Below are 27,150 nucleotides of genomic sequence, written 5' to 3' on the forward strand. Positions count from 1 at the left end.
GGACTAAGCCTTGCGGCACACCAGAAAATACATCGAGCGGCTTCGAGATGTGTTCATTTAAAGCAACGTATTGTTTTCGGTCTTTTAAATAGCACCGAATCTATGACACAACATTCGTTTCAGCTCCTATTGCATATAGTTTTGTTAGGAGATCATGATGGGGAACGACATCATACGCTTTAGAGAAATCTAAAAATATTGCATCTAGTTGTCCTCTTTCGTTAAGTGAGTTGACAATATCGTTAGTAAATTCAGCAAGTTGGGTAACCGTTGACAGACCAGCTATAAAACCATGTTGACGCTCGTAAAGCAGGGCATTATATTCTAAATGGGTTATAATTGCTTTGAAGATAATATGTTCACGCGTTTTGCCACATGTGCTTGTCAAAAAAATTGGCCTATAATTATTAAAATCTTGATTTGAGCCTGACTTGTGGTTCGGTTTTATTTTTGCACAACGCCAATCATCAGGAATTGTGGCGGTGTTAATCGAGTCTGTGTAAATATTGTACCGGTATTTTGAAATCCACTCAGAGTACTTAAATAGGAAGTTATTTGTTATGCAATCAGGACCAGGGGATTTTTCTAAGTCGAGCTTGCGCAAAAGGCTGAGGACACCTTCCTCTCTGATATTTATTTCCGGCATTGGGGTATTAACATCATAATGTTGTAAGGTTACTTGTGAACAAGAACGGGTAAATACTGATTGAAAAAAGCTATTAAATTTTTCGGCTATAGTTACAGGATCATCCACCGTAGCATTAGGCGATTTCCTTTCTGGGACTGAGGTCTTTTCAGCCGATAGGTAACGCCAGAACTTATGCGGCTCATGGCGCATAAACGAAGGCAGCGTGTTCGTGAAGAGATGCTCCTTTGCAGCGCGTACTGTATCTTCCATCTCAGTGATAAGGATTCCAAGCTTGCTTGTGTCGCCGCGCTTGCGTCGCCTTTTAATCTTTATTTTTAGACGAATTATTTCTTTTGTCACCAAAGGGTATTTGCGTTTAACACGTTGCTTTTTTAACGGAATAAAGTGTGTTTCGCAGAACGAGAAAATCGCCTTAAAGCGTGACCACATTGTGCACACATCAGTAATAGCATAGAATTGGGCGAAACAGGATTCTAAGTATTTCAGGATAGCCGCGTCGTTTGCAGCGGTGTAATCTTTAAAAAAGGTGGTTTTGGTTTTTTTTTTTTTTTTTTCCTTTTTTGCGAAGTTGAAAATGGGCAGGTTAGGTTTATCATCATGTGGTCGGAATACCAGGCTCTACTGTGGTCGTACAATCTTCTAACGAACTACTAACAAGCATTAGATCAAGCAATGAGCAATACTGAGTGTTATCGGTACAAGTTGGTTTGAAGAAAAATTAAAGGCGGTGAACAGTAAAGAATCGGCAGTTATGGTTTCCTTACCGTATGCATCGAGCATCAGGTTAAGCCAATTGATATCTTGGAGATTAAAATCACTTGTAATAATGATTTTTGAGGGATATTTAGTGTGTTGACCCAAGTATTTAAACTATCACTGCTGACTACCTATGACAGCGATGGAGATAACTCATCCACGGTTATCGAGCGGTCTGTGCAGTCAAACGCATTTCATGCGTGGGAAACATCGCGTAATCAGAATGGGTGGTACTGGATTGGAATCGAGTTGCAGAAGGTATGACAGCATGGAAGCACTTAGTTACCAACAGTTAAAGCCATGTGTTAAAATGTGACACGTCTGTGTGTTACACGTTTCAGGTATCTTGCACAATTGTACAGCCGAGGTTTGCCCTGTTTTTGTTACCATGAGCAAGATAGCATATCCTAAAGACGCGGCGTAGAAGTCATGATAATACTTAACCTAAACGGTGTCATAGCATGGGACTAGCGAATGAAAATGAAAGCTTTAACATATAGGCAATACGTCGATTGCAAGTAGAGAAAGTTGAGTGCCATGGCAATTCTTGCGTGCTCCGCCTTCCTTACACGCCGCCTCCACCATCTCTTAGTTTTCAAGTTTCAAATTGTACATGTAATTTGGCTGTTTACAGACTGATAAAACCAACCAAAGGGTCTGCAAAATATACGCAAGCGTATTCTTGGCTTCGAATGAGTATTGATGTAAATAGTAGGGTTCAATTGAGTCAACACTTTCACATGCATTTTCAATCCTCAAACAGTCCTTCGTTTTCCCAAGAAGTTGGTTTTAAAAATAAGAGTGCGAGTGCGTCGACCTTCCACAACAGTCTTGGAAAAGCCGCGGTAACGGGTAAACGTCCGCGGTGAATTACGCCGAGAGCCGCGATCTCCGGCAGTTCCCATTACCGGATTTCATCGTCCTGCAGGGCAATCACTAACGAAGTGCCAAGTAACAGAGGAGATGCTCTATTCATAGCAACAATTCAAGAAAGATTCAACTCCTTGCCGAGTGAACTACAAAGGAGAAAAAGAGCGTCGGAACCAGTGTATACATACTATAACGTTTCCGACAGGTCCCCATTTATTCGAGGATGCGAGGCCCCCAGGGGTGCACAAGCATACACGCCGCCATCTAACTTACTACAGCCCTGGCTGAAACAGGGAATGCGCGCACATTCGCTCAATAAGAAACATCATAAAGGCGGCGATAGAAAGAGAGGACGAAGATGGGGAGAAGGGGCGGCCAATCATGAAAACAGCAGCGCGCTCAGTTCTCAGAAGGGTGTTTCGGCATAAGCCTTCGCCATTTGAGATCAGCGCCAGCCCGGGCAGCATCGGACGCTCCGAGGAACGAGCCGCGCCGCCGCCGCTTTTTGAGGATGAGGCCGCTGGTGGAACCGCCGCCGCCGCCGCATCAAGAGACCGCGGCAGCGGCAGCGCGCGCTCGTAAATTTAATTCACCGCGGCTCCCAGGCGCCGTGTACAGGCAGCCAAGGAAACAGAAAGGATGGCGACGAGCCGACAACAACAAAAAAAAAAATGAAAAAGAGGGGAGGTCTTCTCCTCCTTCTTCTTCACTTCTTCTGGTTTTCCTTCGTGGCCCGCTTTTCGCAAACGTGACACCAGCTGCTACAACGCAAACCGACCGAAGCTGCCGCCGCGCCGGCTCGACGTTGTCGTCGTCGACGCGGTCAGAAGAAGGCGCTCTCGAACGCCGCGCGTGTTCCTCCAGCGCCAACTGCAGCAACGGGGCTGCCAGCAAAGCGGAGCGTATAGCAGCAGCAGCAGCAGCCCGCGCGCACAGCCGCGGCCTAAAGCCTGCCTTTCCTCCCCCCACCGTCACAGCCGAGCTCTCACGCGCGGTCCTGAGCGTGTCATGCAACCCTCGTTTGTTTTTGCGCGCGAATAGGGCCGGTGGAGAGAGAAGCGGGCCGGAGGAGGTGGAGGGTTCGGATCCCGCGTTCAAGCCCGGAGCCCGTTCTGCTGCTGTTGCTGCTAGTAGCGCGCGGCGGCCTCCACGGCTGCCGCCAGCAGGCGAACGGAAGGCTGCTCGCCTCGCTTCGCACGCTACGCGTGCCGGAGACGTCGGGGAGCTCTCCGGCTCGAGCCGGAGGTGTGCGGCGCCTTTCTTCCCTTGTGGCGCCTGCCACCGCTGTTTCATATTTCGGCCCGAAATACGCGTGGTCCCCTCCACCGCCTCGCGCCTCGCTGTTTTCATTTCGCCTCGCTTCGGGCTGAGCCTTCAGATCTCCAGGAATGTGCTCGCTAGCTGCTTGTTTTTTCCTATTGCCATCTTTCTGATATTTTTTTTTTCCGGGATGCGCGCGTGGCAGTCGAGGCAGCATGTATTCAAGCCACGCAGGCATTCCTGTGAAGGCTGCGTGCATACGGCGGCGTTTATTTTCCCTTTCTTTCTAAGTTTTTCGTGGGGAGAAGATTGGACGGCCCCCTAATCCGAAACTGGGAATCGGACCACCACAGTTGAAGGTCCTGACACACGAATGATAGCAGCTACAGAGAGAGGAAGAAAAATCAAACACGAGCTTGTTACACTTGGAGATAAGTGCTGGATTAGAAAAAAATTCGGGAGCTATAGGAAACATGCATTTAAGAAAAACAAAATGAAGAAAACCCGTTTAAAAGAACAATCACGCTGGTGCGGTGATTTTCTTTTTTTCACTTCTTTTTTTGCTGCTTTTTAAATCAGACTTCGTATGTAGCAAGGTACAGCCGGGCTTAATCCTCGATCAGCCGGGCGTTTGAGATGCTGCCAGTTACCGAGAGGTGGACGTGCAAAAGCTAGCGGGACAGAAGCTAAAAAAAAAAGACCCTGGAATTAGCTTTGCATCTGGACCAATGTCCCCCCCCCTCCCCCTTCCCCCCCCCCCCACACACACCCGATAACTATTCGCGATGTCACGATTATATCGAGGTGGGGCCACGTTTGAGGCTAATGGACAATTGGGACGTTCGTTTCGGCTTATTAGTGTAATAACAGCAGTGCGACAATCATGTGCGTGTTTGTTTTATGCTCATTACGATTACGCACTTGCCCTTGTAAGATCAACATTAAACTGAAGTACGCTTAAAACTTTAGCCGCACAATGATCTTGCCAAGACATGGAAATGGAGAGGAACTGCGCAAGTGAACACGGGCCTTAGCTACTTGAGTATTCCATCCCTAATAACACCATTATCTAAGTCTTTCCCGGAGCGATAAGCATATTGAACGGTTTAGATGTTTCATTATCCAAACAACGTACACAAAGAAAAACTTATTTCGCTTGCTTGGGAAAGCGTAGTAAGCACGCTTTCCCAAGCGGGCGAAATAAGTTTTTACCGTTGTTTGCTTCATATCGCTTGGATGTTAACACTATTAACATCAAAGCGATATTAACTGCACGCTCATGAGGTATTTGCTCTTTTCATTTTTTTCTCACCGTATTAGGCTTGCTGATGTACGTATTGTGGATTGTGTGACCTGCCTGCACTTTTCCTCCGTTCTCTATGAAATCAAATCGTCTATGGCCTGCGCATTTTTTTCTCTGCCATTAAATACGTTTCTGCCTGCTCCCTCCTGTAATAATCCTTGGGGGAATGACAGTATGTATGTATGTATGTATGTATGTATGTATGTATGTATGTATGTATGTATGTATGTATGTATGTATGTATGTATGTATGTATGTATGTATGTATGTATGTATGTATGTATGTATGTATGTATGTATGTATGTATGTATGTATGTATGTATGTATGTATGTATGTATGTATGTATGTATGTATGTATGTATGTATGTATGTATGTATGTATGTATGTATGTATGTATGTATGTATGTATGTACGTACGTACGTACGTACGTACGTATGTATGTATGTATGTATGTATGTATGTATGTATGTATGTATGTATGTATGTATGTATGTATGTATGTATGTATGTACGTACGTACGTATGTATGTATGTATGTATGTATGCATGTATGTATGTATGCATGTATGTATGTATGCATGCATGTATGTATGTATGCATGCATGTATGTATGTATGTATGTATGTATGTATGTATGTATGTATGTATGTATGTATGTATGTATGTATGCGTATGTATGCATTTATGTACGTATGTATGTATGTATGTAAGCATGTACGTACGTATGTATGAATGCACGAATAAATGTACACATTGCATCCTGTCACCTGCTTAACGTGGCCTCGGCCGCCTCTGTAGCGGCGCGTCGGTCGTTCGGTTAATTGTAACGCGACCGAGTCATTAAAAAGAGCTCATTCACGATCTGTGCCCGCACACGAACGTCAGGCGGTACAAAAGAGCATTTCCGCGAAAGCCCGTGTTCTCGTGCACCTCGGCGCGCGCGGGCTCCTGTCTGCGCAAGGTCCCTCTGGTCTCATCGACCGCGTGCTCCGTAAGCGCGTGTCGAGGAAGTTACGACGGCGATAAATCTGCGGACGTGGCCGCGGGACGAAGGCTACAGCAGCGCGATACGTGCAACCATGCGAATGCAATTTTGCTTATTATATACACTGCCTGTGTAATGCGAACACCCCGAGCACTGATCGCGTTTAATAACAGCGGCGTCCCTGTCCGCTATAGCCGAACTACGCGAGTCGCGTTTATGTAGGCAAGAACGAATTGCTGCGGGCTGTGGTTGTCAAGACGTTAAAAAGGCGCGCTCCTGCTCATCGTAACGTTAAAAAGGCTTTGTTCCATCCCACTTGCTTCATTAGGAGGACCGTGACATCCCGTGCTCTTTGATTTCCATAGTGGTATTCTTTCATTCCATTCGAGCATGCAATTTGTTCATTTTTCGTTGACTGGGGTCACATCTAGTCAGCTTTGACGTAGCAGTCTGACAGGCTGTTCATAAAAAGTACTGTCCATAAGAGAGTCGTTTTAAATGCGTTGCTTCCCTTAATAACAAGCGCCACCTTCATAACAAAAAGTCGCAGACAAAGTACTCTATCTTTGATTGAATTATTCCAGCACTCGACCCGTATACGGCTCTGTTGCTTCACGATTCGATTCCTAACCGATTCCGTAGCTGAGTTTTCCTATTTTCACTCGATCCGGTTAAAAAATTCTATTCCTGCGGCCTTAAATATTTTACGCCGCTTGATTCGAAGCGCCGTAGATACAAAATACATCTTCAGTACATGCCTAACACATCGAAATTCCATAAGTGTTTGTGACTGCTTTTAAATTCCGAATATTTATTTACTCGAGGGACTTGAGTTGACGAGAGTGAGGAGGGCGTGGTGCTACGTTCTGTTGACTTTAGGACCGAGCTTTCAAACGCAAAACTGTGTCTCACTGAAGGAAAAAGCGCAAGAACGGGCGCCTTCTGTTCACGCGCAGTAAGGGTTGTTGCGGGTATACATGCACCCGATGCTCGCGCGATAACGTAACGGTCTCCATTTCCATAAACACCCATAACCGCATGGATCGCCGCCGTTTCCAGTCGCCATACATATAAGCCGATACCGCGGACGAGCGCCGGGTATGCGTATACGACGCCGCTGAGTGGCATCTTTATGGCGCGCGCGGCGGTTCACGTTTATGTAGACGTATACTCGCGCTCCCCTTTTCGTTTCTTTTTTTTTTCGTCATGAACATGCATTAGCTCCTACATGGCGATTCTCATAGGGGAGCATTTTCTCTCAGCCTTTTCTCACACGCCTAAGCTGCGACTTAGCCTAAAACAATGTTCGCTGGCATGTTTATACGTGTGTATACTAGGCTCGCTTGGTAACCGAGACACAAATATGCGGCCAATATCTAGTTGTGGGTGATTTATCGATCAACATTCCTACCAAGAGATTATTACTCCAATCGTGATTAATTTTTAACAAGTTACTCGTTTAAAGTCACGTAAGCCAACCTTGCCAACTTGGAGATTTGCGTGGGCTTGTCTGATGATTATTCCCATGCAGAAGTAACTTACGCCAGGTTGCAAAAAGATACCCCCGCAAGGGGCTACCTAACGCTTACATACGCCCCAATAACGTCACTTACATCTTAAAAAAGAAAGAAATGTGTTCATGAACGTGACCTTAATTAGCGTTTATAAATTACCCCTGACAGAAATATACAATTACAAGTTGGCTTGTATCTAGTGGAGACAAGTGCCGCCCTTCCAGCTTCCGAAAACATTTCACAAATTTCGGCGAAATTTAGGCAAATGGTGAGATTTTCCGCCGGACCGCTTCAGCGCAATTTCTGGGTCCATTTAGTGCATTTAAAATAATTGTGAACTTGCCCAGAAGCATGCCGGTGTCCGAAAAATCGAGTAAACTTATTGAGAGTCGTTACGAAACGTCAAAGAATGCGAAATGTTTGCTTTGTGTTACTGCTCAGACGCTATGCGGAGAAATCAACGCAACATATTTATAAATTGATTTACTAATCTATAAGGCTGCCTAATAGTAGGGCTAAAATCTTTGATCGTCGCAGGGCAATAGCGCGTCTGCTCTTGTTAAATATGAACAACGGGAATGGAAGGAAGTGTGCGCACCCCATACGTAACTTGGCGGGGACTTGTCTTTGCAGAGATTTCCATCAGAAGATTTCTAACATAATCATCATGATGGGTAGTGACGCCCATCGACGTCTTTGTACAATTCATAAAAAATAAGAAATTCTAGAATAGGAACAGAATGCGTTGCGAAGTGTCACGTGTGAGGACACGCCTGGCCCCGAAAAACAGTAAATTGTTTGAAGGATTTCTACACGCTCCTCGCTAATTTTGTCGTAATTATATGTGCGATCGGCAGCATAAAAGAGAAGAAAAGGATATATATCGGTAGAGGGGTTTCCAGACTCAAATTATTTGCACGGGCATCTGAGTCGCAACCCTTCTCCCTTCGATTTGAGGTACTCAATCTCGAACACTGCCACCTTGTGCGAGAATGCTGTGTGTGACACGTACGCCACAGAAGGGGTGGCTCTGATTTAGTAACGCCCTCTACGTCTAATGGATAGAAAAAAGTACAAATACCTGTGCAGGTGACTTTATCGATATCAACTGTGTCTACATATGAAATAGCGGCCGAACTTGAAAAGGCACCAAACTGCTTCGGCTAAAAAAAAAAAAAAAAAAAAAAAACAGTCTCCTAATATGGACAGCACGCTTGGAGGAATCCAGTACGATCTGGTGCTCATGCCGGGATGGTATTGCAACTTAGAAGGAAAGGTATTCAAATTGCGGGCATCCTAGTTTCCCTCAGGCAGAACTGCGGGTCACCCTTGGAATTGGTAATTTGGTAATGACGGCTAATGTCAGCTGTGTCAACAGAGCGTTTGCAACACCTGATTGCTTGCTAAAGGATTATGCATTCCATGAAGCAACTTAAAGGAAGCCGGCAGATAACCGCGATATAAGTCGAGTGCCTTCCCCCACATGCAAGCACTGCCCACACTAAAAATAAGAAAAATGTTTTGAACCAGCTTCTAAGGTTTCTGAAGGGCGCAGAACAGTTACATCTGGCTCAGAAACTTAGCGACTCCCTCCTCTGAGAGCTGGATGCAGTTGTTGACTATACGTTCTGAAAGCGTTTCAGATGTTTAAAAAAGTTGAAGAATGGTTGTAGTCTTTTTTTTATATAACACGAAGGAATCATAAGGCGATAAAGCCGCGCCCATGTCACTGGAATCAGAATTTGACTGCGCGTGTGGTATAAATCTCTAAAGTCGTGCAAGTATTTAGTTCCTTACTGATTAAGGCTTCGCCTAAACATTATTGTTAATTTCACAGTGGTGGAAACGTTGCTCTTTTTTTTCGTATTGCGGTGACCCCAACTCAACCGGGTCGCTTTCGTGGTTCGCACGAAATTCAAACGTGGAACTGATAAAACATGTGTGGCTCATTATGGTGGTATTCGATACTTCTCTTCCAATCAAGAAAGGTTCGGGTGCATATAAAAATTTTAACAAACGTGGCTGCACAAATAAGAAATGTTAAATAACTTCACAGGCGACAGCATATACGGCTAATACGTGCGGTGAGGAGCCATTACAAGTCCAGCCTGCCCAAATTAGTCATCTTTGGCCGCACACGCATTACCATACGCATGAAATAATTTTAGTTTCAAACGTAAGAAGCTGGACGCGGCAGAAAGTAGAACTGCTAACAATTAAAGGAAGTGCCAATGCATGATTGAGGAAAATCGCACCTAAAGCAACGCAGAAACTGGAAGTCGTATCTTCTGCGAGGAGATACCGACGCAGGGGTTGCTCCATGCTTGCGATAACTGCAGCTTTTGCAGTGCTTCTTTGCACGAAAGAAAAAGCAAAAGCTTTTATCGGCAGTGTTGTAGCGTCTTGTCTAACTGAATGAACGCGCCTGCGAAACTAAATTATGACAAAAGGGGCAGTATCCTGCCTTCCTAGCTTTTTACTAGTTGCCTAATGCTTCATTGGTCACTCAATCCGGCTCCAGACTACCGAAGAACTGACGCCGAATTTCAATTGCGACCGCTCACTCTGTAGAGATTTAGAAAATAATTTTACAAGATATTTGCAGTGACGATACTTCCCAAATTATAAACGACCCTGCAATAAAACAACCGCTTTAGGTATAGCCAAACAATTCAAGACATTTGGTATTAGAGTGAGTTCGCGAAATAATATACAACCTGAGGTAAAGCCGCCCCTCCTGAGTGAGTCTAATACGATCGAGCAATGCATTTGTTACTGTTTGGCGTCCCCTTGATTGCGGTGCCACTAGTGACGTCTGTTTTTGAAATGGGATATTCAACACCAGTTTCGTCGGCTTTTGTTTTGTCTCAAACTTTTCGTGCACTAATTGCGATCAACAATTTAGTACAAGGATGCAAACTCGTAACCATGGTTACCTATATCTTCTAGTTCAAGGTAGTATCAATGCGCAACATTAAACCAATTGATATTTTCTTGTGTGCGTTGGCGTTTTATAGTGAGTTTTCCACCGTGACTTAACAAATTGATTGACAAAGAAATTTACTGTCAAAGGAAAAGTCGACAGCGTAAAATGTTCTGTATCGAGCGTGTTGATCACTTGATGTTGGAAAGATGAAGAAAAGAACGATAAATAGAGCAATAAATATTGTCTAAGTCGTGGCTTAACGTTTACTGAACAAGGAAGTACACTCAGTTTCATCGTTTTAAGCTTTACATAGACTGTTCAGCTTACAGTTACGATGCTTTGGCTTGTCCAAACTGACACATGCATGCGTGAATGCATGCACTAATGAGTATAGCTTTGTTCCTTACCGTTTTTAATCAACTAGCACTAACGTGGCTAACAACAGGTGTGCTACCAGAGTAACTGAACGGCCGCAAATAGACAGCACTAGAATGCTGAGTCCAAGAACGTCGGTTCGACCCCGGCCGAGGTGGCCGCTTTTGAGTTGGGGGAGAAAAGCAAAAATGCTCGCGTGTCACGATTTCTCCAGAAAAGATCTCCAGGTGATCAAAATTAATCCAGAGCCCTCCACTACAGCGAACCTCACAATGATCCCAGGCGTAGCTTCGGCGCGTTAAACTCCAAATGTTTTTTTTTTTTAATTTAGGCACTTCTAGAAGTATTGGAAGGCAGAGAACTCACAGGAGGGATAAGATAAAAATAGATTCGCACAGTGCAGGACACGAGCGGTTCGCTGACTGGGGAAGATTTGTCCAAGAGTGGACGCAAATAGGTGATCATGATAATGACGATGAATACTTGACGGTCTTGACCTCTTTGTCTCATCCTCTACTTGTATATCATTCGCTTAAGCTTCAATTTTTGCAAGAAAAATTAGATATTTCGTGCACAGCCTCTCGTGCAACAAATTTTCTCTTCGAAAAAAAAAATCCTTAAATATCATGTGCAGCTTACGTCGTATTATCCAATTTTGCCACAATCGCAAATCTGCAGATTTGCGATAGTATACTACACAACCATATCTGGCCGCACTGCTGCACATTATGAAAAGCGGAAGGTATACATTCGCTTATGTGGTATTAATTGCCGATTTCGCGCTGTGCCCGAAACAGCGACGTTCCTTTATTCCATCGTGGTGTGTATTTTTCCGTCGCTCAAGAGCGACCAAATACGAATAAGTGTAGAACCAACTTGTTCACTTTCTTAAGTTGTCTTGAGCCATTTTGCTTTAATTTTAGAAAGCTCGGCATCTTTTATAATACTACGTCTGCGTATTCGCACACTGGCCAGTTTGTCGGTCAGTTGGTTGACATTGAGCTCATTCTTCAGGTTTTTTTTTTTTCAGATGTTGTGCCAACAATAAGGAAATCCCGGTTTTGTCATTTACGCATTACGTAAACTTCATCTTCATTCAGGCGTCACGTCTAATGACCCAATATTTATTTGTTAGCTGCAAAATATACTTTCACACAAACCCCGATGCACTATTTTTGTCCACTAAGTAAATAGTGGTAAACTAACTAAATAGTGGTAAAGAAGTGCGTAAGTGCAGAATGCCAGTATATAATATCGATAGACTTATAACTGCGTTTTTTTTCGCATTTCGTGCAATCTTTCCATCAACGTTACTAAGTTTTATTTCTATAGTTGTATACCTCTACCCTATTTCAACTTCTGCAATATCGCAAAAATAAGTTTTTTTCTTGACGACGATCGCGTTAGAAGCTTTTTCACAGCACATTTTTGTCCAGTTTTCACAAGCAAAATCTCTTACATCGGTGCGTGACTTTCTCTGCCGCTGAATTTATATTACAGGCATATTACAGGGCTCTCACATGCAGTCCCTTTTAAGTCACTCGTCTCAATCCACGCGTCTTATAGGAAAACAAGAAATCTGTCCACGTATATAGTGTCGCACTCGCAGAGTGGCGCATACCCGTGGAAGTGTATTGGACGACGTATAATGTGGATTATCAACTCGATCATGTCAGTCAGTCAACAACTTCGGTCAACAAATCAATGAATCAACATGCTCGCAGGCGCTAGTAGTGCCGACCACAAAAATTCTGTCCGGGCACTCTCTGGCTAGCACAGTGTTACAATATCCGAAGGGTAGCACATACATGTAGGGCTGTGTTGTACAACACTGTTTAAACAGGAAGTCATGCCCAGTCTGGTTCAAACAGGTAAGAGAGAACAGGCAAGGCTTATCTGAGGCCGTAATGACGTTAGTTAATCAAACATGATGCTTGCTTGGACCTAGAACGAGGTGAATACGATTGTTTATCTGTTTTACCGTCAACACTGGGAACATTAAAGCTACAAATTTCTACTTAATACCTGTATGCACGATAAAGAGGCGTAGACATAATGTTTGTTCACCCAGCACATTTAACTCACTGGGTGGCCTTTGCGTTCCAAAATTCATTACCAGTGGTCAATCCCACGTCTCTGTTACGGTTATTTGTCAAGAGGACGAGGAAGGAAGGAAGGAACAGTACAGGAAAGGCAGGGAGGTTAACCAGGATTCTGTCCGGTTGGCTACCCTACTCAGGGGGGAGGGGATACGGGAAATGAAAGGGAAAGAAAGGACAGCGGTACATATTAAAGGAGAAAATGAGAGGAAGAAAATTAAAAAAAACACAAGGTGTGACCATGGCAACTACAAAGACAGTACGACGAGAATCAGTGTATGAAGCAATGGCTCGGCAATGAACCTTTATTAAAAGAACAAAACATCTCTGTAGATTGTTCAGGATATAATTACCTATTAGTTATTTCTGACTTATTTTTTGTTTTGGCCGCGAAACAGCTATAAACAAGGCAGGCCTTATTGAATGTTATCCGGTAAACTAATTTCGGAGCATTACTTCATCTTTCAAGGCAAATTAGGACAAATAATGCGGTGGTTCTAAATCGCGCTCTGCATGCCTTGCCATCTTAATTGTAAATCCACCAGTTACTCATCGACAAGCCCAACTTCCCACTTCAAACTCGGCGGCGAGAGCCATAAAACGTTTGTTTCGTTAAACCCTTGCGGTTTCAATAGTAAATCGGTTATCAGTTCCGCTTTGCAATAGCTTCACGTCCAGATCCAATTTTCACACCACAAAATTCAAGCCTGTTGTTATAAAAGGATCCTTGAAATAAGCGCTAGTCGTGAGTTATTGGTATGAACACATTTTGGAACATGATATTTACGTTCCCCTGCAGCCGGCTAGCTCACCGGCTTTATCTCAGAGCATTTTGTTGTAAGGCTGAATTATCCTCCAGTTTCTGACTTTAGACACGTATTATCCTATTTCTGTTTTCTTTTTTGCCTTTGTTTCGCACAGTATCCAAATAAAAAAAACTTTTCCCTCACGCTTTTTCGCCTACAAGAAGCCTTCATTACTTTAGACCTATATCTCTTACCTTTATAGGGGTGCTGGAAATGCTACCTCGACGGCGATGTTTAGTGTTCATCGTCAACAAAAAGAAATCGATTGCACCCGAATACACTTTAACCTGACTCCTGCGGCTACAAGCATCTCGTTCATTATCCTGGTTTAGATAAAAGCGAGGTCATCATAGCCTCACTGTAGTTTTAATGTGGAACAATTTGGTATGACGGTTTTTTAAATAATTTTTGCTGCTGTAGTTGTTCTCTCCCCGTAATTGTCTTATCTTCATCTTTAACTGTCATGGCATTTCCCAGTGAGCCGAGTTATTACTAAGAATTGGAAGCTGCTTCTTTCTTGCCTGCAGCCGAAATCAGTTGTGTTATTTTATACAGAAGGATAGAGCATTTAAAGTTATCAATTTATGAGTAGTTTTTAAGTTTTTATAAAACCACGGAAACATATTTTACACAAAATGAACATTTTTTGCCACCACGGCCTGTTTCATGCTCCTCTTGAGCCCAACCTAGTCTTGCAGCGAAACTGTAATAGGTGGCGGAAATGGCATGTGTTTTTGTGTTTATTTGTCAATAATAACAGCTCCTGGAACATACCCACTTATGCAGCATACCCTTGTGATAGAATGACTGAGAATTATTAAAATCAAAAGCGCTTCTACGAAATCACTGAATCCCTAATTTACACGAGGCAGCAATATCGAATCATTCGCCTGACGAGTAGACGAAAAAGGGCCCTATGCTTCTCTCTGCTTCTTTTCTGACTAAAAGTAGAAACCTTGCAAAACACAGCAGAAGTTTCCTTGCTTATTCAGCCCTTCATGTATTGAAAGTGCTGCTCCGAGCTTTGGAAATAGATCCAGGGTTTAACGGTGTTGAGTACCTAAAGTTATTCAAATTAACAGAAAAAAACTAAAACAACCTTTCAGGCGACCTCTACCTTAGCTGAAAACACTATACTCAACGCCCGGTAATCCAGTTTCTCATAGATAAGGCGATAAACAATGCATTATCATTCCCCAATGTGTGAATGATAATGCCGTCGATGATAACACTGAACGGTGCCTTTCTGAGAAGTCAGGTACGTTACCGCTGCTAGTGCGGTCATAAGATGCCTGAGTTGTAACGGCCGCCGAGGAGCTTGTATATAGATACACAGTGACTATATCCATCAATACGAGCCCGTCCTTCTAAGTAGGTGCGCACGCTCTACAAAGGATCTTTCCAAGTGTCTTTACACTTTAGTATGGTTGAAGCAGTCTTAAGTGTGTACGATAGTAAGGCTCTTTCGAAGTATTCTTATACTAGAGTGCTATTGAAACAATCTCGCATAACCGAAAATCAGTTGTGCATACCGTATCTCAAGCTCGGTGCCATAGTTCGCCAGTTTTGTTGAGCTGTTGGTCACGAAATGAACAAGTGAACTAATGCGGGCTAGTAGGAACATGTTGCCACTTCAAAAAAAAATCATTTCTTTCTTGTAGCTCTCTTTAAGACATCCCAACGGTTTAAAATAAACAATTCTAGCTAACAAATAAACATTCATTTCGTAAGTTAAGTATGTATAGTTAAAATATCAATTTACTACGCGCCTGATAAAACAAAATTATAGACATAGACCATTATTGCTGTGCAGGTCGCAACCCCGCAGTACAGCCCTACAATTCTCTTAGGAACAACCTCACGCAATTTTGATTAGAAGGTGGTAATTGTGCTGGTTAATCAGTAAGCGGTTGGAACCTTTGAGAAACGTAACGATATCTGAACAACCAATTTACAATTTCTTACCACGGGCTGAGTCTGACATCAGCGCTAACGGCCACGTCTATACTAAATAATCTGCCTTCCTTGTATGGTAAGAAGACCACTAAATCGTTTCAGCGCGGTATTCAATCTTTACCATCGCTTTTTGAGCTATTTTTGGCACCAGATAATTGTCCCGCAATTTCCGCAGTGCAATATCTGTGCCATCTATGCTCACAGTAGTAGAATAACAGAATATACTTCCTTATATTTGCAGCGCACACGCATGTAGCGTACAGTTACAACTGCATTATTAAGCGTTGTAAACTCCTTGGCACCACTTTTTATTGTACTATCTCACCACGCGTCTAAGCTTTCACTTTAACTTTACCAGAACCACGAGCTTGCCAGCTCACGTTATAGTGCAGCGATGGCGGTTGTTCTGTAACTGAAACTTGCAATTCTTCGCTTCCACCGCCTATGAACCCACTAGCGAGAACGGCATTGTGGAGTCATCGAGCATTTAGAACCGTGAGCCACCTGCTAATATCTCGGCAACCGCCACTCGCTTGAGTGCGCTAATGATCCTGAAAGTGGATGACAGTTATGCCATGCGGACGCGTGGACCATATAACGCTGATTGACCTCTGCAGCCGTTGACGTGTGAAGTTGAAGTTGTGTTCACGAACTTGCTACTTCCTAACCCTTTTACTAAACTCCCTGAAGAGTAAATAGAGGGGATTTCCGATTTTCTACCCTATACTTCCAACATATTTCTCAATGAAAAAAGGGAGTACTTCGGCTATTATCGAGTATCGATTGGAGTATCGAGTTCTAATCGAAGGAGCGAAAAGACGAAGTTGCGACGAAAAGGTCAGCGTTTCAGAGTAAGCTATCGATAATCCTAAGTGGTCTCGAAAGCGGCGTACCTTCAACAGCGATCGTAATTTCATTAAACTTTCCTGTCTGAGATGAGTAAATTAAAGGGGGACTTTTACTCATTCACTGTCTTCGTGGGGTTTCGCGCCAGCAAGTGAACCTTCTTTGTTGGCATAAAAAACACGGATAATGTCCTTTTATTTATTAAGATATTCTCAGGGCGCGAACAGGTTATAAAGTGTGGCGCGTTGCATAATACTGCGACCGAAAAAAAAAGAAGTTGAAGGGAGAAAAATAATGACAGAAAGTAATCTTTACAGCCGAGGTTGGTGGCAGTAGACTGAAAAGCAATATTTTTTGCAGGCACAGATACAGACAACGGACTAAGGCACGCGGCTCCAAATAGCGCAAGTGCTGGGACAAATGCCAGACGAAAATGGCTAAAATACTGGCTGAAGCACTGCTGAGTACTTGTTTGTAGTTTATCAATAACTTGGAATTCATGCCCTCCATGTTGCTCATTTTGTAGTTCTCTGATTATTCCGATTCCCCACATTTTCAAGGCTATTTGAACCGCTTCTTTTGTTCTGCAACTTCATCTGTGCTATACACATTAATGCCTGGCCCTTTATGTCCGGCATAAAAAACCTCAAGGACAAAAAGCGGTGCGATTGACTTCATTGAATGCAGTGTATTATGTCATGAGCGCTGCCTGTTCAGTTCTGATAGCAGTTTACGAAATGCACGCCTTTTATCCCCCTATTAAAGGGGCTATCAAAACAAAATGAAAATTTAGTTCACCAAGAAGACTACTTTGTCCTGGTAACAATGATATAAAAATTATCGGAAACCCCAAACAAATAATCGGGATATTCAAGAACATATCAAGCAGTGGTGTCTCCAAAGCCACTTTTCGGCAACGTATTGGTGACGTCACAGAAAGTTGTGCGTGCGATTGGCGGTCGCCGACAAGCCCTTCCTCAGAAACATGTAGTGTTTAGTTGTAGTTTGGACCTTAGTTTCGCCTTATCGTATCACTTGAAAGCTAACGTGCAGCCAACGCAATAATAAATATGATTTTACTGGTCGCCCGTACTACGTCCCTCCTTCCCATATTACGTCACTGTAGCACTAAATTTAATTTTTTTTAATATTCCTGGGTTTTATGTGGTTCAAAAACGTAATTCGTGGCTGGAGTGTGGCTGAGTGAGCTGCCAAAAGCCAGATCTTCCAAACTATCGCAAGTTATATTTTTTAATGGCCCCCTTACACCTGTTTCGGACGTTACAGGGTCGCAACTTTTTTAAAGCGTCGACAACAAAATTACAAATCGATTCATCATCAGAGTAAAGGCGACACTGTAACCAAGTAAAATTTCTCCGAATTCATTCCCCACACACGCTATATTGGTGTCATGTCTGCATGGTTGTTATAGTTGTTCGCGAGAGCGGAGCGCATGGTTTTGTAAATATACTTGTCTAAGAATTCATCCTCTGAAATTCCTGTGACGATTATTAGAGAACCATTGAACTTTTATTGCGTTGTCGATAAATGGGATCCGCATTACGGTTAAAGGTGCTGCGAACAAGATTTGGTATCGCATGCGTTGCTGAAAAAATTTTACCGGCGGTATATTATAGGAGTCCAAATACGCATGTTGCAGCGCTGAAGTTGGTAGTTGATACAGTCTGTATACGCTTCGCTAGGTTTACAAGTTACACGAGGCAGGTTGTTTTGGGCAGTGTTTTGCTGATTGAGCATTCTCGTATTCATCACGATCTTGGGTTTTCAACCCTGCGGCTGCTGTAAATACGTTTATAACTAATGAGAGCGTATACTACTTTCAGATGCATACAATGCTAAACACTAATTCATTTTTAAGAATAATAGGTTTATGGAAGTATAAACGCATGAACCGCCCTATAACTTAATTAATAAACTTAATAACTTAAGTCATGTGTTTTGTGCACCAAAATTAGCTCCCGTGACAATAAAAACAACAGTGATAATACGTTATTGACACTCGCTGGGAGAAACCTGCCCACTTCTTATACAAAAATTTACACAAAATACAATTTATACAATTTTTATACAAAAAATTAGATATAGTGGATTTTGTTGCAATATCTCCCATGGTCACCACGCTCTTCTGAAAAAAGTTAATATCACCAGCCATTTACGAGTTAGGAGTGCTATTCGCGAAAGTGGAAGCAGAATTTTGTGAACCGAATTATCTTAAAGGTATTTGTGTATAAACAATCATTGTTTATTTTTCTTCGCGAGACCTGAACTCAAGCCTAAAGCTTCATTATGGATTTTCAATTAAAGACAGATGAACCGGCAATTCTACACTGTTTCGGTGTCTATAAAGCCTTGTTTACTGCTCTTCTGCAAAAATTCAAATACTGAAGCGGCTCTGCACATAACAATAATTTTTGCTGTTTTTTGATATGCCAGGCTACTAACATGCGCAAAATGTTACACTTTTTAATCTGGTCTTCAGTTCGGTGTGAAGTCATTTGAGAAAGTAGAGAGGCAGGAGGTAAAACATGTGTTCAAGTGAAGTTTTTAAGAGCGACGGAAAGGCGTAAAGTAGCATGCACAATAAAAGGTGTTCCGTCTAATGGTATGAATTCGGCGTGCTGTATTTATCATTCATGAGGCAAGCATACACAGGACCCCTATTTGCATCGAGCGTTGTCTACTGGTCTTCATTCCATGACAAAAATTATCATTTGTGTTTTTCCACGCAGGTGCTCATCCGGCCCCCGGGGACTGCACCGATCGAACGTCAGTACTTTCTGAGAAGAAGCAAGAAGGAATCCTTCAGCAACTGTCTGTGGGCACGGTATACGTTGACGCGGTTAAGATGAATTTACGGAGGAACAGTTTTACGATCGTCACGATGCGGAAGAACCGTGAAGCACCTAAACTTCCTACAAAAGGACAACTGATGTATCAGCTACATGTCCGCGAAATTTATTCATACTAGTGAATATTTGTGCATAACCAGAAAGTGACGATCGCTTTTCATTTATGTCGCCCAAATAACTGCATATTGACGCAGCGACCTAGCTCGTAACACGACATATATGTCACCGAAAACAAGACGAAACAGTAGCACACCTCAAGCCGGATGTCAAAAAAAAATATTTATTTTAATTTGAGGCAAAGTCGTACGAAAGTTGTATGAGAGAAACGATGAAAAACTAGGAGCAAGAATGTTCGCAGCAAACCCTACGAAAAAGAAGATAATTTGTGCCTAAGCGCCTGTCTAAAGCATTTGGAAAGCAAACCTAAAGCATTTGGAAAGCAAACGTATTTTCCTTTTCAACTCTTATTCTCACTAACATTTTTTTGGTGAAAGGCGTTCGGACAGAGGAGCTCAATGGGACCCCTTTGCCCCAAAAAGCGAACATTTAAGTGAGGCAGCCTAACAAAAAAGCAAATTTTCAGACGTAAAGAATGTCGCAAGGCTGTACAGATTGAATGCACTAACTTACCTCTAAGATAAGGGAAACTGAGATTAAGCCCAACGAATACATGCTATTCATGGGCATTCCGGATAGTCAACGTTGAAAAATAATCACAGCAATAGCGCTTACACCAAACAAGTTTATTAAACCACTCGTAGTGAGGAAGTAAGGAAATGCTGAATTAGCATGCAGGCGTAGCAGAGGCTTTAAATACTACATACAAAAGAGGTAACTTTACTACATGCACGTTGCACTGCGATGCGCGAACATTGAGTGTTTTAAAGAGTTCGGATAAGCATTCGCCAATAGCAAACCTGTGCACTATGAACGCAGATCCGTGCTTGGAAAGGCAGAAAACCAAGGTTTTGTTGCCGCTCTGATCATTCCCATTCGATTTAATAACAGTCGAGGTAACAAATGTCGACCTATGCTATTTTTACACGGAGCGTACAGGAGCGAGTATGGAGTGCATCAGCTACATCGATGCATTTCAGCGTCCATTAAGGTCGTGTCCTCCAGTCCTCTGCCCCCAACTTCCCCCTCTCCCTCTCTGTACCTTTCCTTTTCCTGCAGCCTTACACTTTTTCCTACTCTCCCTCTAAACCAAACTGAACGCGTAGCGACGACTGAGTAACTCTGAGCGGATGGAACATTCAAAATGAAATAGACAACAAAAAAGCGCGGAATTCTGGTCGAGCGCTGACTGGAAAGGAAACACCTCTGGCGCTCGTGATTGGCCATTCGCCTCCGAACGACGTCGTCGACGTCACCGGAAAGATTGCAGATGTAAACAGCGCGCGACAGAATCCACTGCGAGGAAGGCGCACGCCCTCGCACAATTTACGCGTTTACAACCGGCGAGTCCTGGCGTAGGGCCTTTCAGTGGCGGCCCTCGGTGCTGACTTTCTCCTCCCTTCCCCTTTCTCTTCCTTTTCCTCTTTTCTCGCTTTCAGAGAGAAAACAGAACGACCGCGCGAAGAAGCTGAAATAGAACTTCTTTTCGACAAACCTTGGCTTTGAGTGATGTTAAGGGTCTCCGCGGATTGAAAATAAAAGCGAGCAAAACAAGGAGAAAAAAAATAAACACAAACGAAAGCGCCCCCCGAAACGCGCCGAGCGACAATTTTTGAAGTCAGGTCAGTCCATGTTGGTTACCAAGCAAAAGTGAATATGTTTTGAGACGTGCGTGCTTCCTTGGAGATATTTTGGATACGTATACCACGAGCATAGCCTGCAAATAGGTAAGAGGAACGACTTTTCGTTTGCACGAATTATTTGCATCTGACGGTGCCGGCCTAAGGCTCGAGGTGAATTGCGTTACAAGCTAAGCTAAGTTATACGATGTCTTGTCGGCAAATATATCCAGTGTAATTAGAAGCGTTAATGAATAGGCTACGCTGCAAACGCAATTCAACAAATACACTCTCCCAGTGTTGTTTCACCTATGAACAACGTTACAACTAGACGAAATTAATGATGAGGTACAGGCGCTGAACGTTCGGCACGGAGTGATAATCGTGGCGCAAATATTCGGTTCGTTTGTTTCTTTTTTTTCTTTGCCTGCCCGAAACATGATTCTTGTTTACGAACGTTATGTTTAAGCTCATGGCACTGTATAAACATCCGCGTGAACTGGAAGTGTACTTCTCGCAGCCTGGCTAACATGCACACGTTCTGCATGTCTAACTGTAATGAAGGATAGGAGTCTATGCACAGGTTAGCAGACCTTCGCAAGGATTAACTTTCGGTGCAAGAAATAATGGCTGATGTGTAGTAGCAAAAGGTTAGCACGGCCATTTCTTGGCATTATTTTTGGAACGTGCACATTCTCGTTAACAAAGTTCTGCGCACGTGAACTACATATTGATCAACATGTCGGCCTGAATTTTCCTTCCACGAGATAATGTACTCCCGGTATGATCGCCGAGAACACGATAAAAGGTACTTCCTAAGAAATTTACCCATGTTTCTAGCACGAAGTAAATTTAGTCCAGTTGCGCATTTTTTTTTTTTTTTAAGAGTATACGGCAAAAATCAGTGTTCGAAATTAAAACATACTTACAAATAACACCGCGGAACGCTCAGATTTGCTATGTATGGGCCTATTCAATTAGGTTCCCATTTAAATTCAAAATTTCAACTGTCGTGCACCCGTTGACTGAAATTTTCAACACCGCTGAATACAGTTGGCATGCTGGTTCTTTTTTCTGAATACCATTTCTGACGACAGATGTCTCAAAACAATGTTTCAGGTTAATGTCACAGCAACGTTTACTTATGTAAGTCTAGACGTCAGATAACTTAAGTTCTATAAAACTGCTGTCTTTATTTTTCGAGCACTTGTACCGGGAGTAACGGTTCCGCCAAGCTCCCAATGCAATGACTTGAAGTGGTTCGTGAGAATTGATCGTCACTTTTAGTTCCTAGTATACAAGTCATAATGAACGTTATTCTGCGTAAATTACTACGTTATATTACTGAATTATATTTGCACCGTTCCCTGAGAACTTCAAATTTAATTTATCTACCATGACACAAAAGTGATAAAACATAATGAACTCAAACTGTGTAGAATGTTACCATGTCGCTAATGATACATTGCAATGGTTTTTGAGAGCTGAAACCCCGTGAAATCATCATCTGCAATGGATCAGATAGAACATGTGAACGTAGACTTGTGTAATAGGATATGTTGCCATGTAGAAAATTAAGATTTCACTTTGTTGATGATGACTTCCAATCTAAGTGATCTAAACAAGGAAGGAAGGAAGGAAGGAAGGAAGGAAGGAAGGAAGGAAGGAAGGAAGGAAGGAAGGAAGGATGTAGAAGGAAGGCAGGAAGGGAGGTAGAAAAGATATCCTAGTTTGCTATCCTGCAAGTGATCTAAGCAAACTGAGTGAGAATGTAAAGAAAATGAACCTCACTGAATTTTAAATCTGCTGCGCTACAAAATAGTACCGGCATAAAAAGTTTTGCTTGTGATAACTCCAAATAAGCGTAGTCAGCATTTATTCTAAATTCATAACAGTGCAGTAACGTAAACTCCAGACGTAAACATAAATTTTTTAGATTGCGGAAGAAAGTGTTCGTGACAATAAAGTATCAAGATATCGTCTAGTCCGAAATCAGATACCGTACGTGAATTACGGGTAAATTCGTTGCCTCCACGCAAGATATCTCACAGTGTTTTCTACGAAATGCCAACCTAAGCAATGTAGTCCCGGATACGAAGCTAGAGAAAAGTCTTATTAGATAAAGTTGTTATGCGTAAAGATGTTGCTTTTTTCTGAAGAAAAACACCTTATATGCACTCTGAGACTAATCTCGTTTACAAAACCACTCAGCGCATAACAACTATAAACGTGTGGAAGAAAAATATTACCGACTCCGCAGAGCGAGATTGCGTGGTTCGCGGAGCACAGAGCGTAAGCGAGTGGTGTACTAATGTAGGTGGTAGGCATGAACTTTACTGCGAGGTAAAAAATTTCCAGTGCCGCCCAAAAGGACCTTACTGGGCTCTGAATAACAACTCCACACCTTGTTCTTACGCTGGTAAATGCAAAACTTTATAGCATATTAACTTGTACAAGTGAAAATACAGACAAGCCCTAAGAACACTTGTATTGCAGTTTTTTTTTACATCTAATCTATGTACCCATTGCTTCCCCTTCGCATAAAATGCAGCGAACATAAACCTGTGGCGTTATCTAATTATGTGCTGCAGCGGCTCAGCTACTTCCAGATCTGATTAACTTGTGTTCGAACGCCCAAAGACGCGACGCATAATCAATGTGTACTCGCGTGGGAAAAACAGCAAGTAGCCAAATAAGACCTCGCCATGCTTCGCAAAGTGTGCAAATATGTACTTTCATAGGAGCATGGATTACTGTAATTTACCTACGATATGTAGCGTTTCTACAAGTCTCCTGCCCATGAGAACGATATTACAGCCAAATGTATGCGCCTGGAGTTACATTTTCATTTCATGGTAGTAGTTTAATCTAATGTAGTTCCTGTTTTTAGCACCATCGCTACGTGAGAAAACAAATTCGGAACTTTTAGCACGAAATATTTATGGTTGCACTTATTACACTGGCTTTCGAATCCTTGTTTTTTAATGTTTCTTGCTCAAGTTTTTATCATCAAATATCTCAAACTAGTGCCAATAACATGTGTGCACAAATTTGGTATCGCACTCATTAAAATAACTAAATATTCTCCAGAAATATAGAAACTGGCGTTCTTTAGGCTCATGCCTATTCAACAATCAGATTTCTTTTTATGAATGCCCTTTGTAGAAAGCAATCGACGCAGCAATGAAGTCGATATTATTATTGTTTACTGAACTAGGTGCCTCAAGAATGTCGTAAAAAACGTGCATATATGACCCCTTGACAAGTGGAAACAAACTAAAGCGGTGCTACGAAGTTTACAACAAAGAGTACATCAATTACTTCACGCATCTGAAACCATGTGTATTTAGCGTTATGGCGATTAGGTCCTACCAGAAAAATTAGTACTAAAACTGAAAAAAAAAAACACAAAAATAACATTTTTCTTGAATTTATATTGTTACACGTACCATCTTCCTAAATGTAAGAATTGGCCATGCAAGAACATCGCGTTTATCAGCTTCCAGGTGCTTCGACTAAACTAATTAACTGGTATCCAAATGATCTTAATAAAGGGAAAACAGTTTTTGAAATCGTAAAACCCGAGAAGACATGCTGGACGTATGTGGGTTACCTCGTCGTTTCCACTGAGAGCGAGGCCTCACGGTTTGAAATCAGACGTCGACAACGCATTGTCATTCGCTAGCATAAGTGCAACGTGACAATCCAGAGATCTTCATTGTATTTGCGCACTTCGCTTTGTCGCTTCCTTCCATTTTTACTTGGTTAAAAAATATTTCAGTTTGAAAGATGTATGAGCCGGCACTAGTATTAGGTGCTTTAAATACCACCTGGTTTGATTGGAAAGATGCAAATTAGTATTTTAAGGTGGATCTTATGTACAATCAGTGCAGGTGGCACCCATTGTGACTATTGAAATGCTTATCGCATACGTATGCGGCGCAGCAACTTAGCGTAAAGAACTTACCTATAAATCGTTCCTTCAAAGAGGCTTTAATAGGAAAAAATTAGGGCAAAAACTACAGATTAGGATCGAAATATCCAGCGTTTCTGCAGTTTTGAGCACTTCGTAGTTTTTGAGTACAAGGAATTGAAGGTTTTTTTAGGAAATAAGCTTCAATCGCTGCTTCTCTTTTTGGTGGATATTTTATACAAGTCGCTTTTATTCGGATCCGTTAAGCATTCGTCAATGCCAATGACTCTTGCTTTGCCTTCCTATGCATGCATACTCACTCGTAGCACCAAAGAAGATTACGAGTGAGACCATTCCACTTCATTCGACATGTTCAATACAGTGAAGTATCAGCAACCCTGTTTACCTTGAGGGAAGTTTTCAACTGACTGGTTTTCCCAACTTTCGACGTTTGGGAACACATGTTTGTCATGATGCCTGTTTGGTTTCAGGGAACAGATTCTATTTAAACCCCGTTCATGAAACTTTATCTCAGTTCAGATAGAACCAGGCAGCCTAAACCTAATGTCCAAGACGTCATATTTATTATCGTGTGAAAAACGACTACAAATGGCTAGTCGATCTCAGTTCTGTTGTTTCTGACTTTGGCAATATCATCACCCGGGTGTCTTTGCTATGTTCAAAATTAAAACGGGTCGTGCGTGCGGCCCGAATTAAGGATGAGCGAAAACGAACCCTGGAGTAGAACCGTGGGCCTGAGAATTAATATGCAGAAAACCAAAGTAATGATCAATAACCTCGGGACAGCACACCGGTTTGAGATAGGTGGCGAGGCAGTGGAAGGTGTAAGCGAATATATCTACTTAGGCCAAGTTGCCAAGTTCTGACCCGGGATCCCAACCATGAGGCAGAGATGATGAGAAGGATAAGAATGGGGTGGATTGCATACGGCAGACATTCTCAGATAATGAATGGCAGCGTACCATTGTCCCTGAAGAAGAAAGTGTATGACAGCTGCATCTTACCGGTACTCACCTACGGGGCAGAAACTTCGAGGCTCACAAAAAAGAGTTCAGCTTAAATTGAGAACGACTCAGCGGGCAATGGAGCGGAAGATGATAGGTGTAACATTAAGGGACAAGAAGAGAGCGGAGTGGGTAAGGGAACAAACGCGTGTAGGACATATTAGTAGAAATTATGGAGAAGAAATGGACGTGGGCAGGGCATGTAATGCGAAGGCAAGATAACCGTTGGTCATTAAGGGTAACAGAGTGGATCCCTAGAGAAGGCAAGCGTTGCAGGGGGCGGCAGAAAATTAGATGGGCAGATGAGATCAAGAAATTTGCGGGGATAAATTGGTTGCAGTTAGCACAGGACCGGGGTAATTGGAGATTAATGGGAGAGGCCTTTGCCCTGCAGTGGGCGTAGATAGGCTGGTGATGATGATGATGAAAATGAGAGCCCGATATTAAACCCAGCTGCGCCTTTAATGGGCTGTTGTGGCAAGTACCTCACATATGTCTTTGGACTACGATTATTTGCACTAACCAAAAATTTAAAAACAACAACATACCACAATGCGCCACGAAACCGGGAGGAATACGAACATATGTTGAATATTATTGTGCTCGTGTAGATGGTATCGCCCCCCCCCCCTCCCGTCCGGCAAAAGAAAAACTGTCTTGCTATATTAACCAATCAGTAATTGTAAGCGAATACACAGTTAGAATTCGGTAAAAGCACACCAAACACACCGCGCGCATGCCTTTTAGTAATATTTCGAGGGCGCCACTGCCATGCGTACTACCTAAGGGATGCATCGAACAAGATAAACATGGTCATCCCTCCATATATAACGATGGTAGACATGGAGAGATACTGAAGGTGCGGTTAACCCAACAAAATAACGCTGAACAAAAGGGGGATCAGCAGAAACGTACAAAAACAATCACAAACATTAAGAATTGCTTTCCCGTTGAACATCAGCGGTTATAGGCCAATCTTCGAGCTCAACAGGTTTTTTTTTTTTTTACATGCGCGCCTCCGACCAGATTTAAATAAAAGATGCATTCAAAATCAGACTGACCGACATATGTAGGCACCAGACCAGAGATGTGATGGAGATTGTACTCACGTGCGATGTAGCTGTTCAGCCCTGAAACGACAGAGAGGGAGAAAAATAAGAAACAAAATCAGATCGACGCAATATTGAACTCAGGTCACTTAAACAGAACAAGTCACTAACAGGGTTCCGTTCAACAAACAGAATGCTTTTTTTTCGC

General features: G+C 42.6%; 1 protein-coding gene across 3 annotated transcripts in view; it reads right to left on the reverse strand.

Annotated features, from left to right (window-relative positions):
- Positions 1-27,150, reverse strand: part of LOC144178906 (homeotic protein ultrabithorax-like) — a 394,614-nt gene that overhangs the window by 41,195 nt on the left and 326,269 nt on the right. For 2 of the 3 annotated variants that reach the window (XR_013324095.1, XM_077707047.1), the window contains one exon: positions 27,003-27,023. Coding sequence is in view for 2 of the 3 variants with exons in the window: in XM_077707047.1 (XP_077563173.1) it covers positions 27,003-27,023 (21 nt within the window). In the remaining variant the exon portion in view is untranslated. Of the gene's footprint in view, positions 1-26,954; positions 27,024-27,150 lie in introns of all 3 variants that reach the window. The other variant, XM_077707045.1, reaches the window with a different exon arrangement.

This window comes from Haemaphysalis longicornis, unplaced genomic scaffold (genome assembly GCF_048455015.1).
Source record: "Haemaphysalis longicornis isolate Haplotype H1 unplaced genomic scaffold, Haemaphysalis longicornis Haplotype H1 scaffold_4, whole genome shotgun sequence".
Classification (NCBI taxonomy): Eukaryota; Metazoa; Arthropoda; class Arachnida; order Ixodida; family Ixodidae; genus Haemaphysalis; species Haemaphysalis longicornis.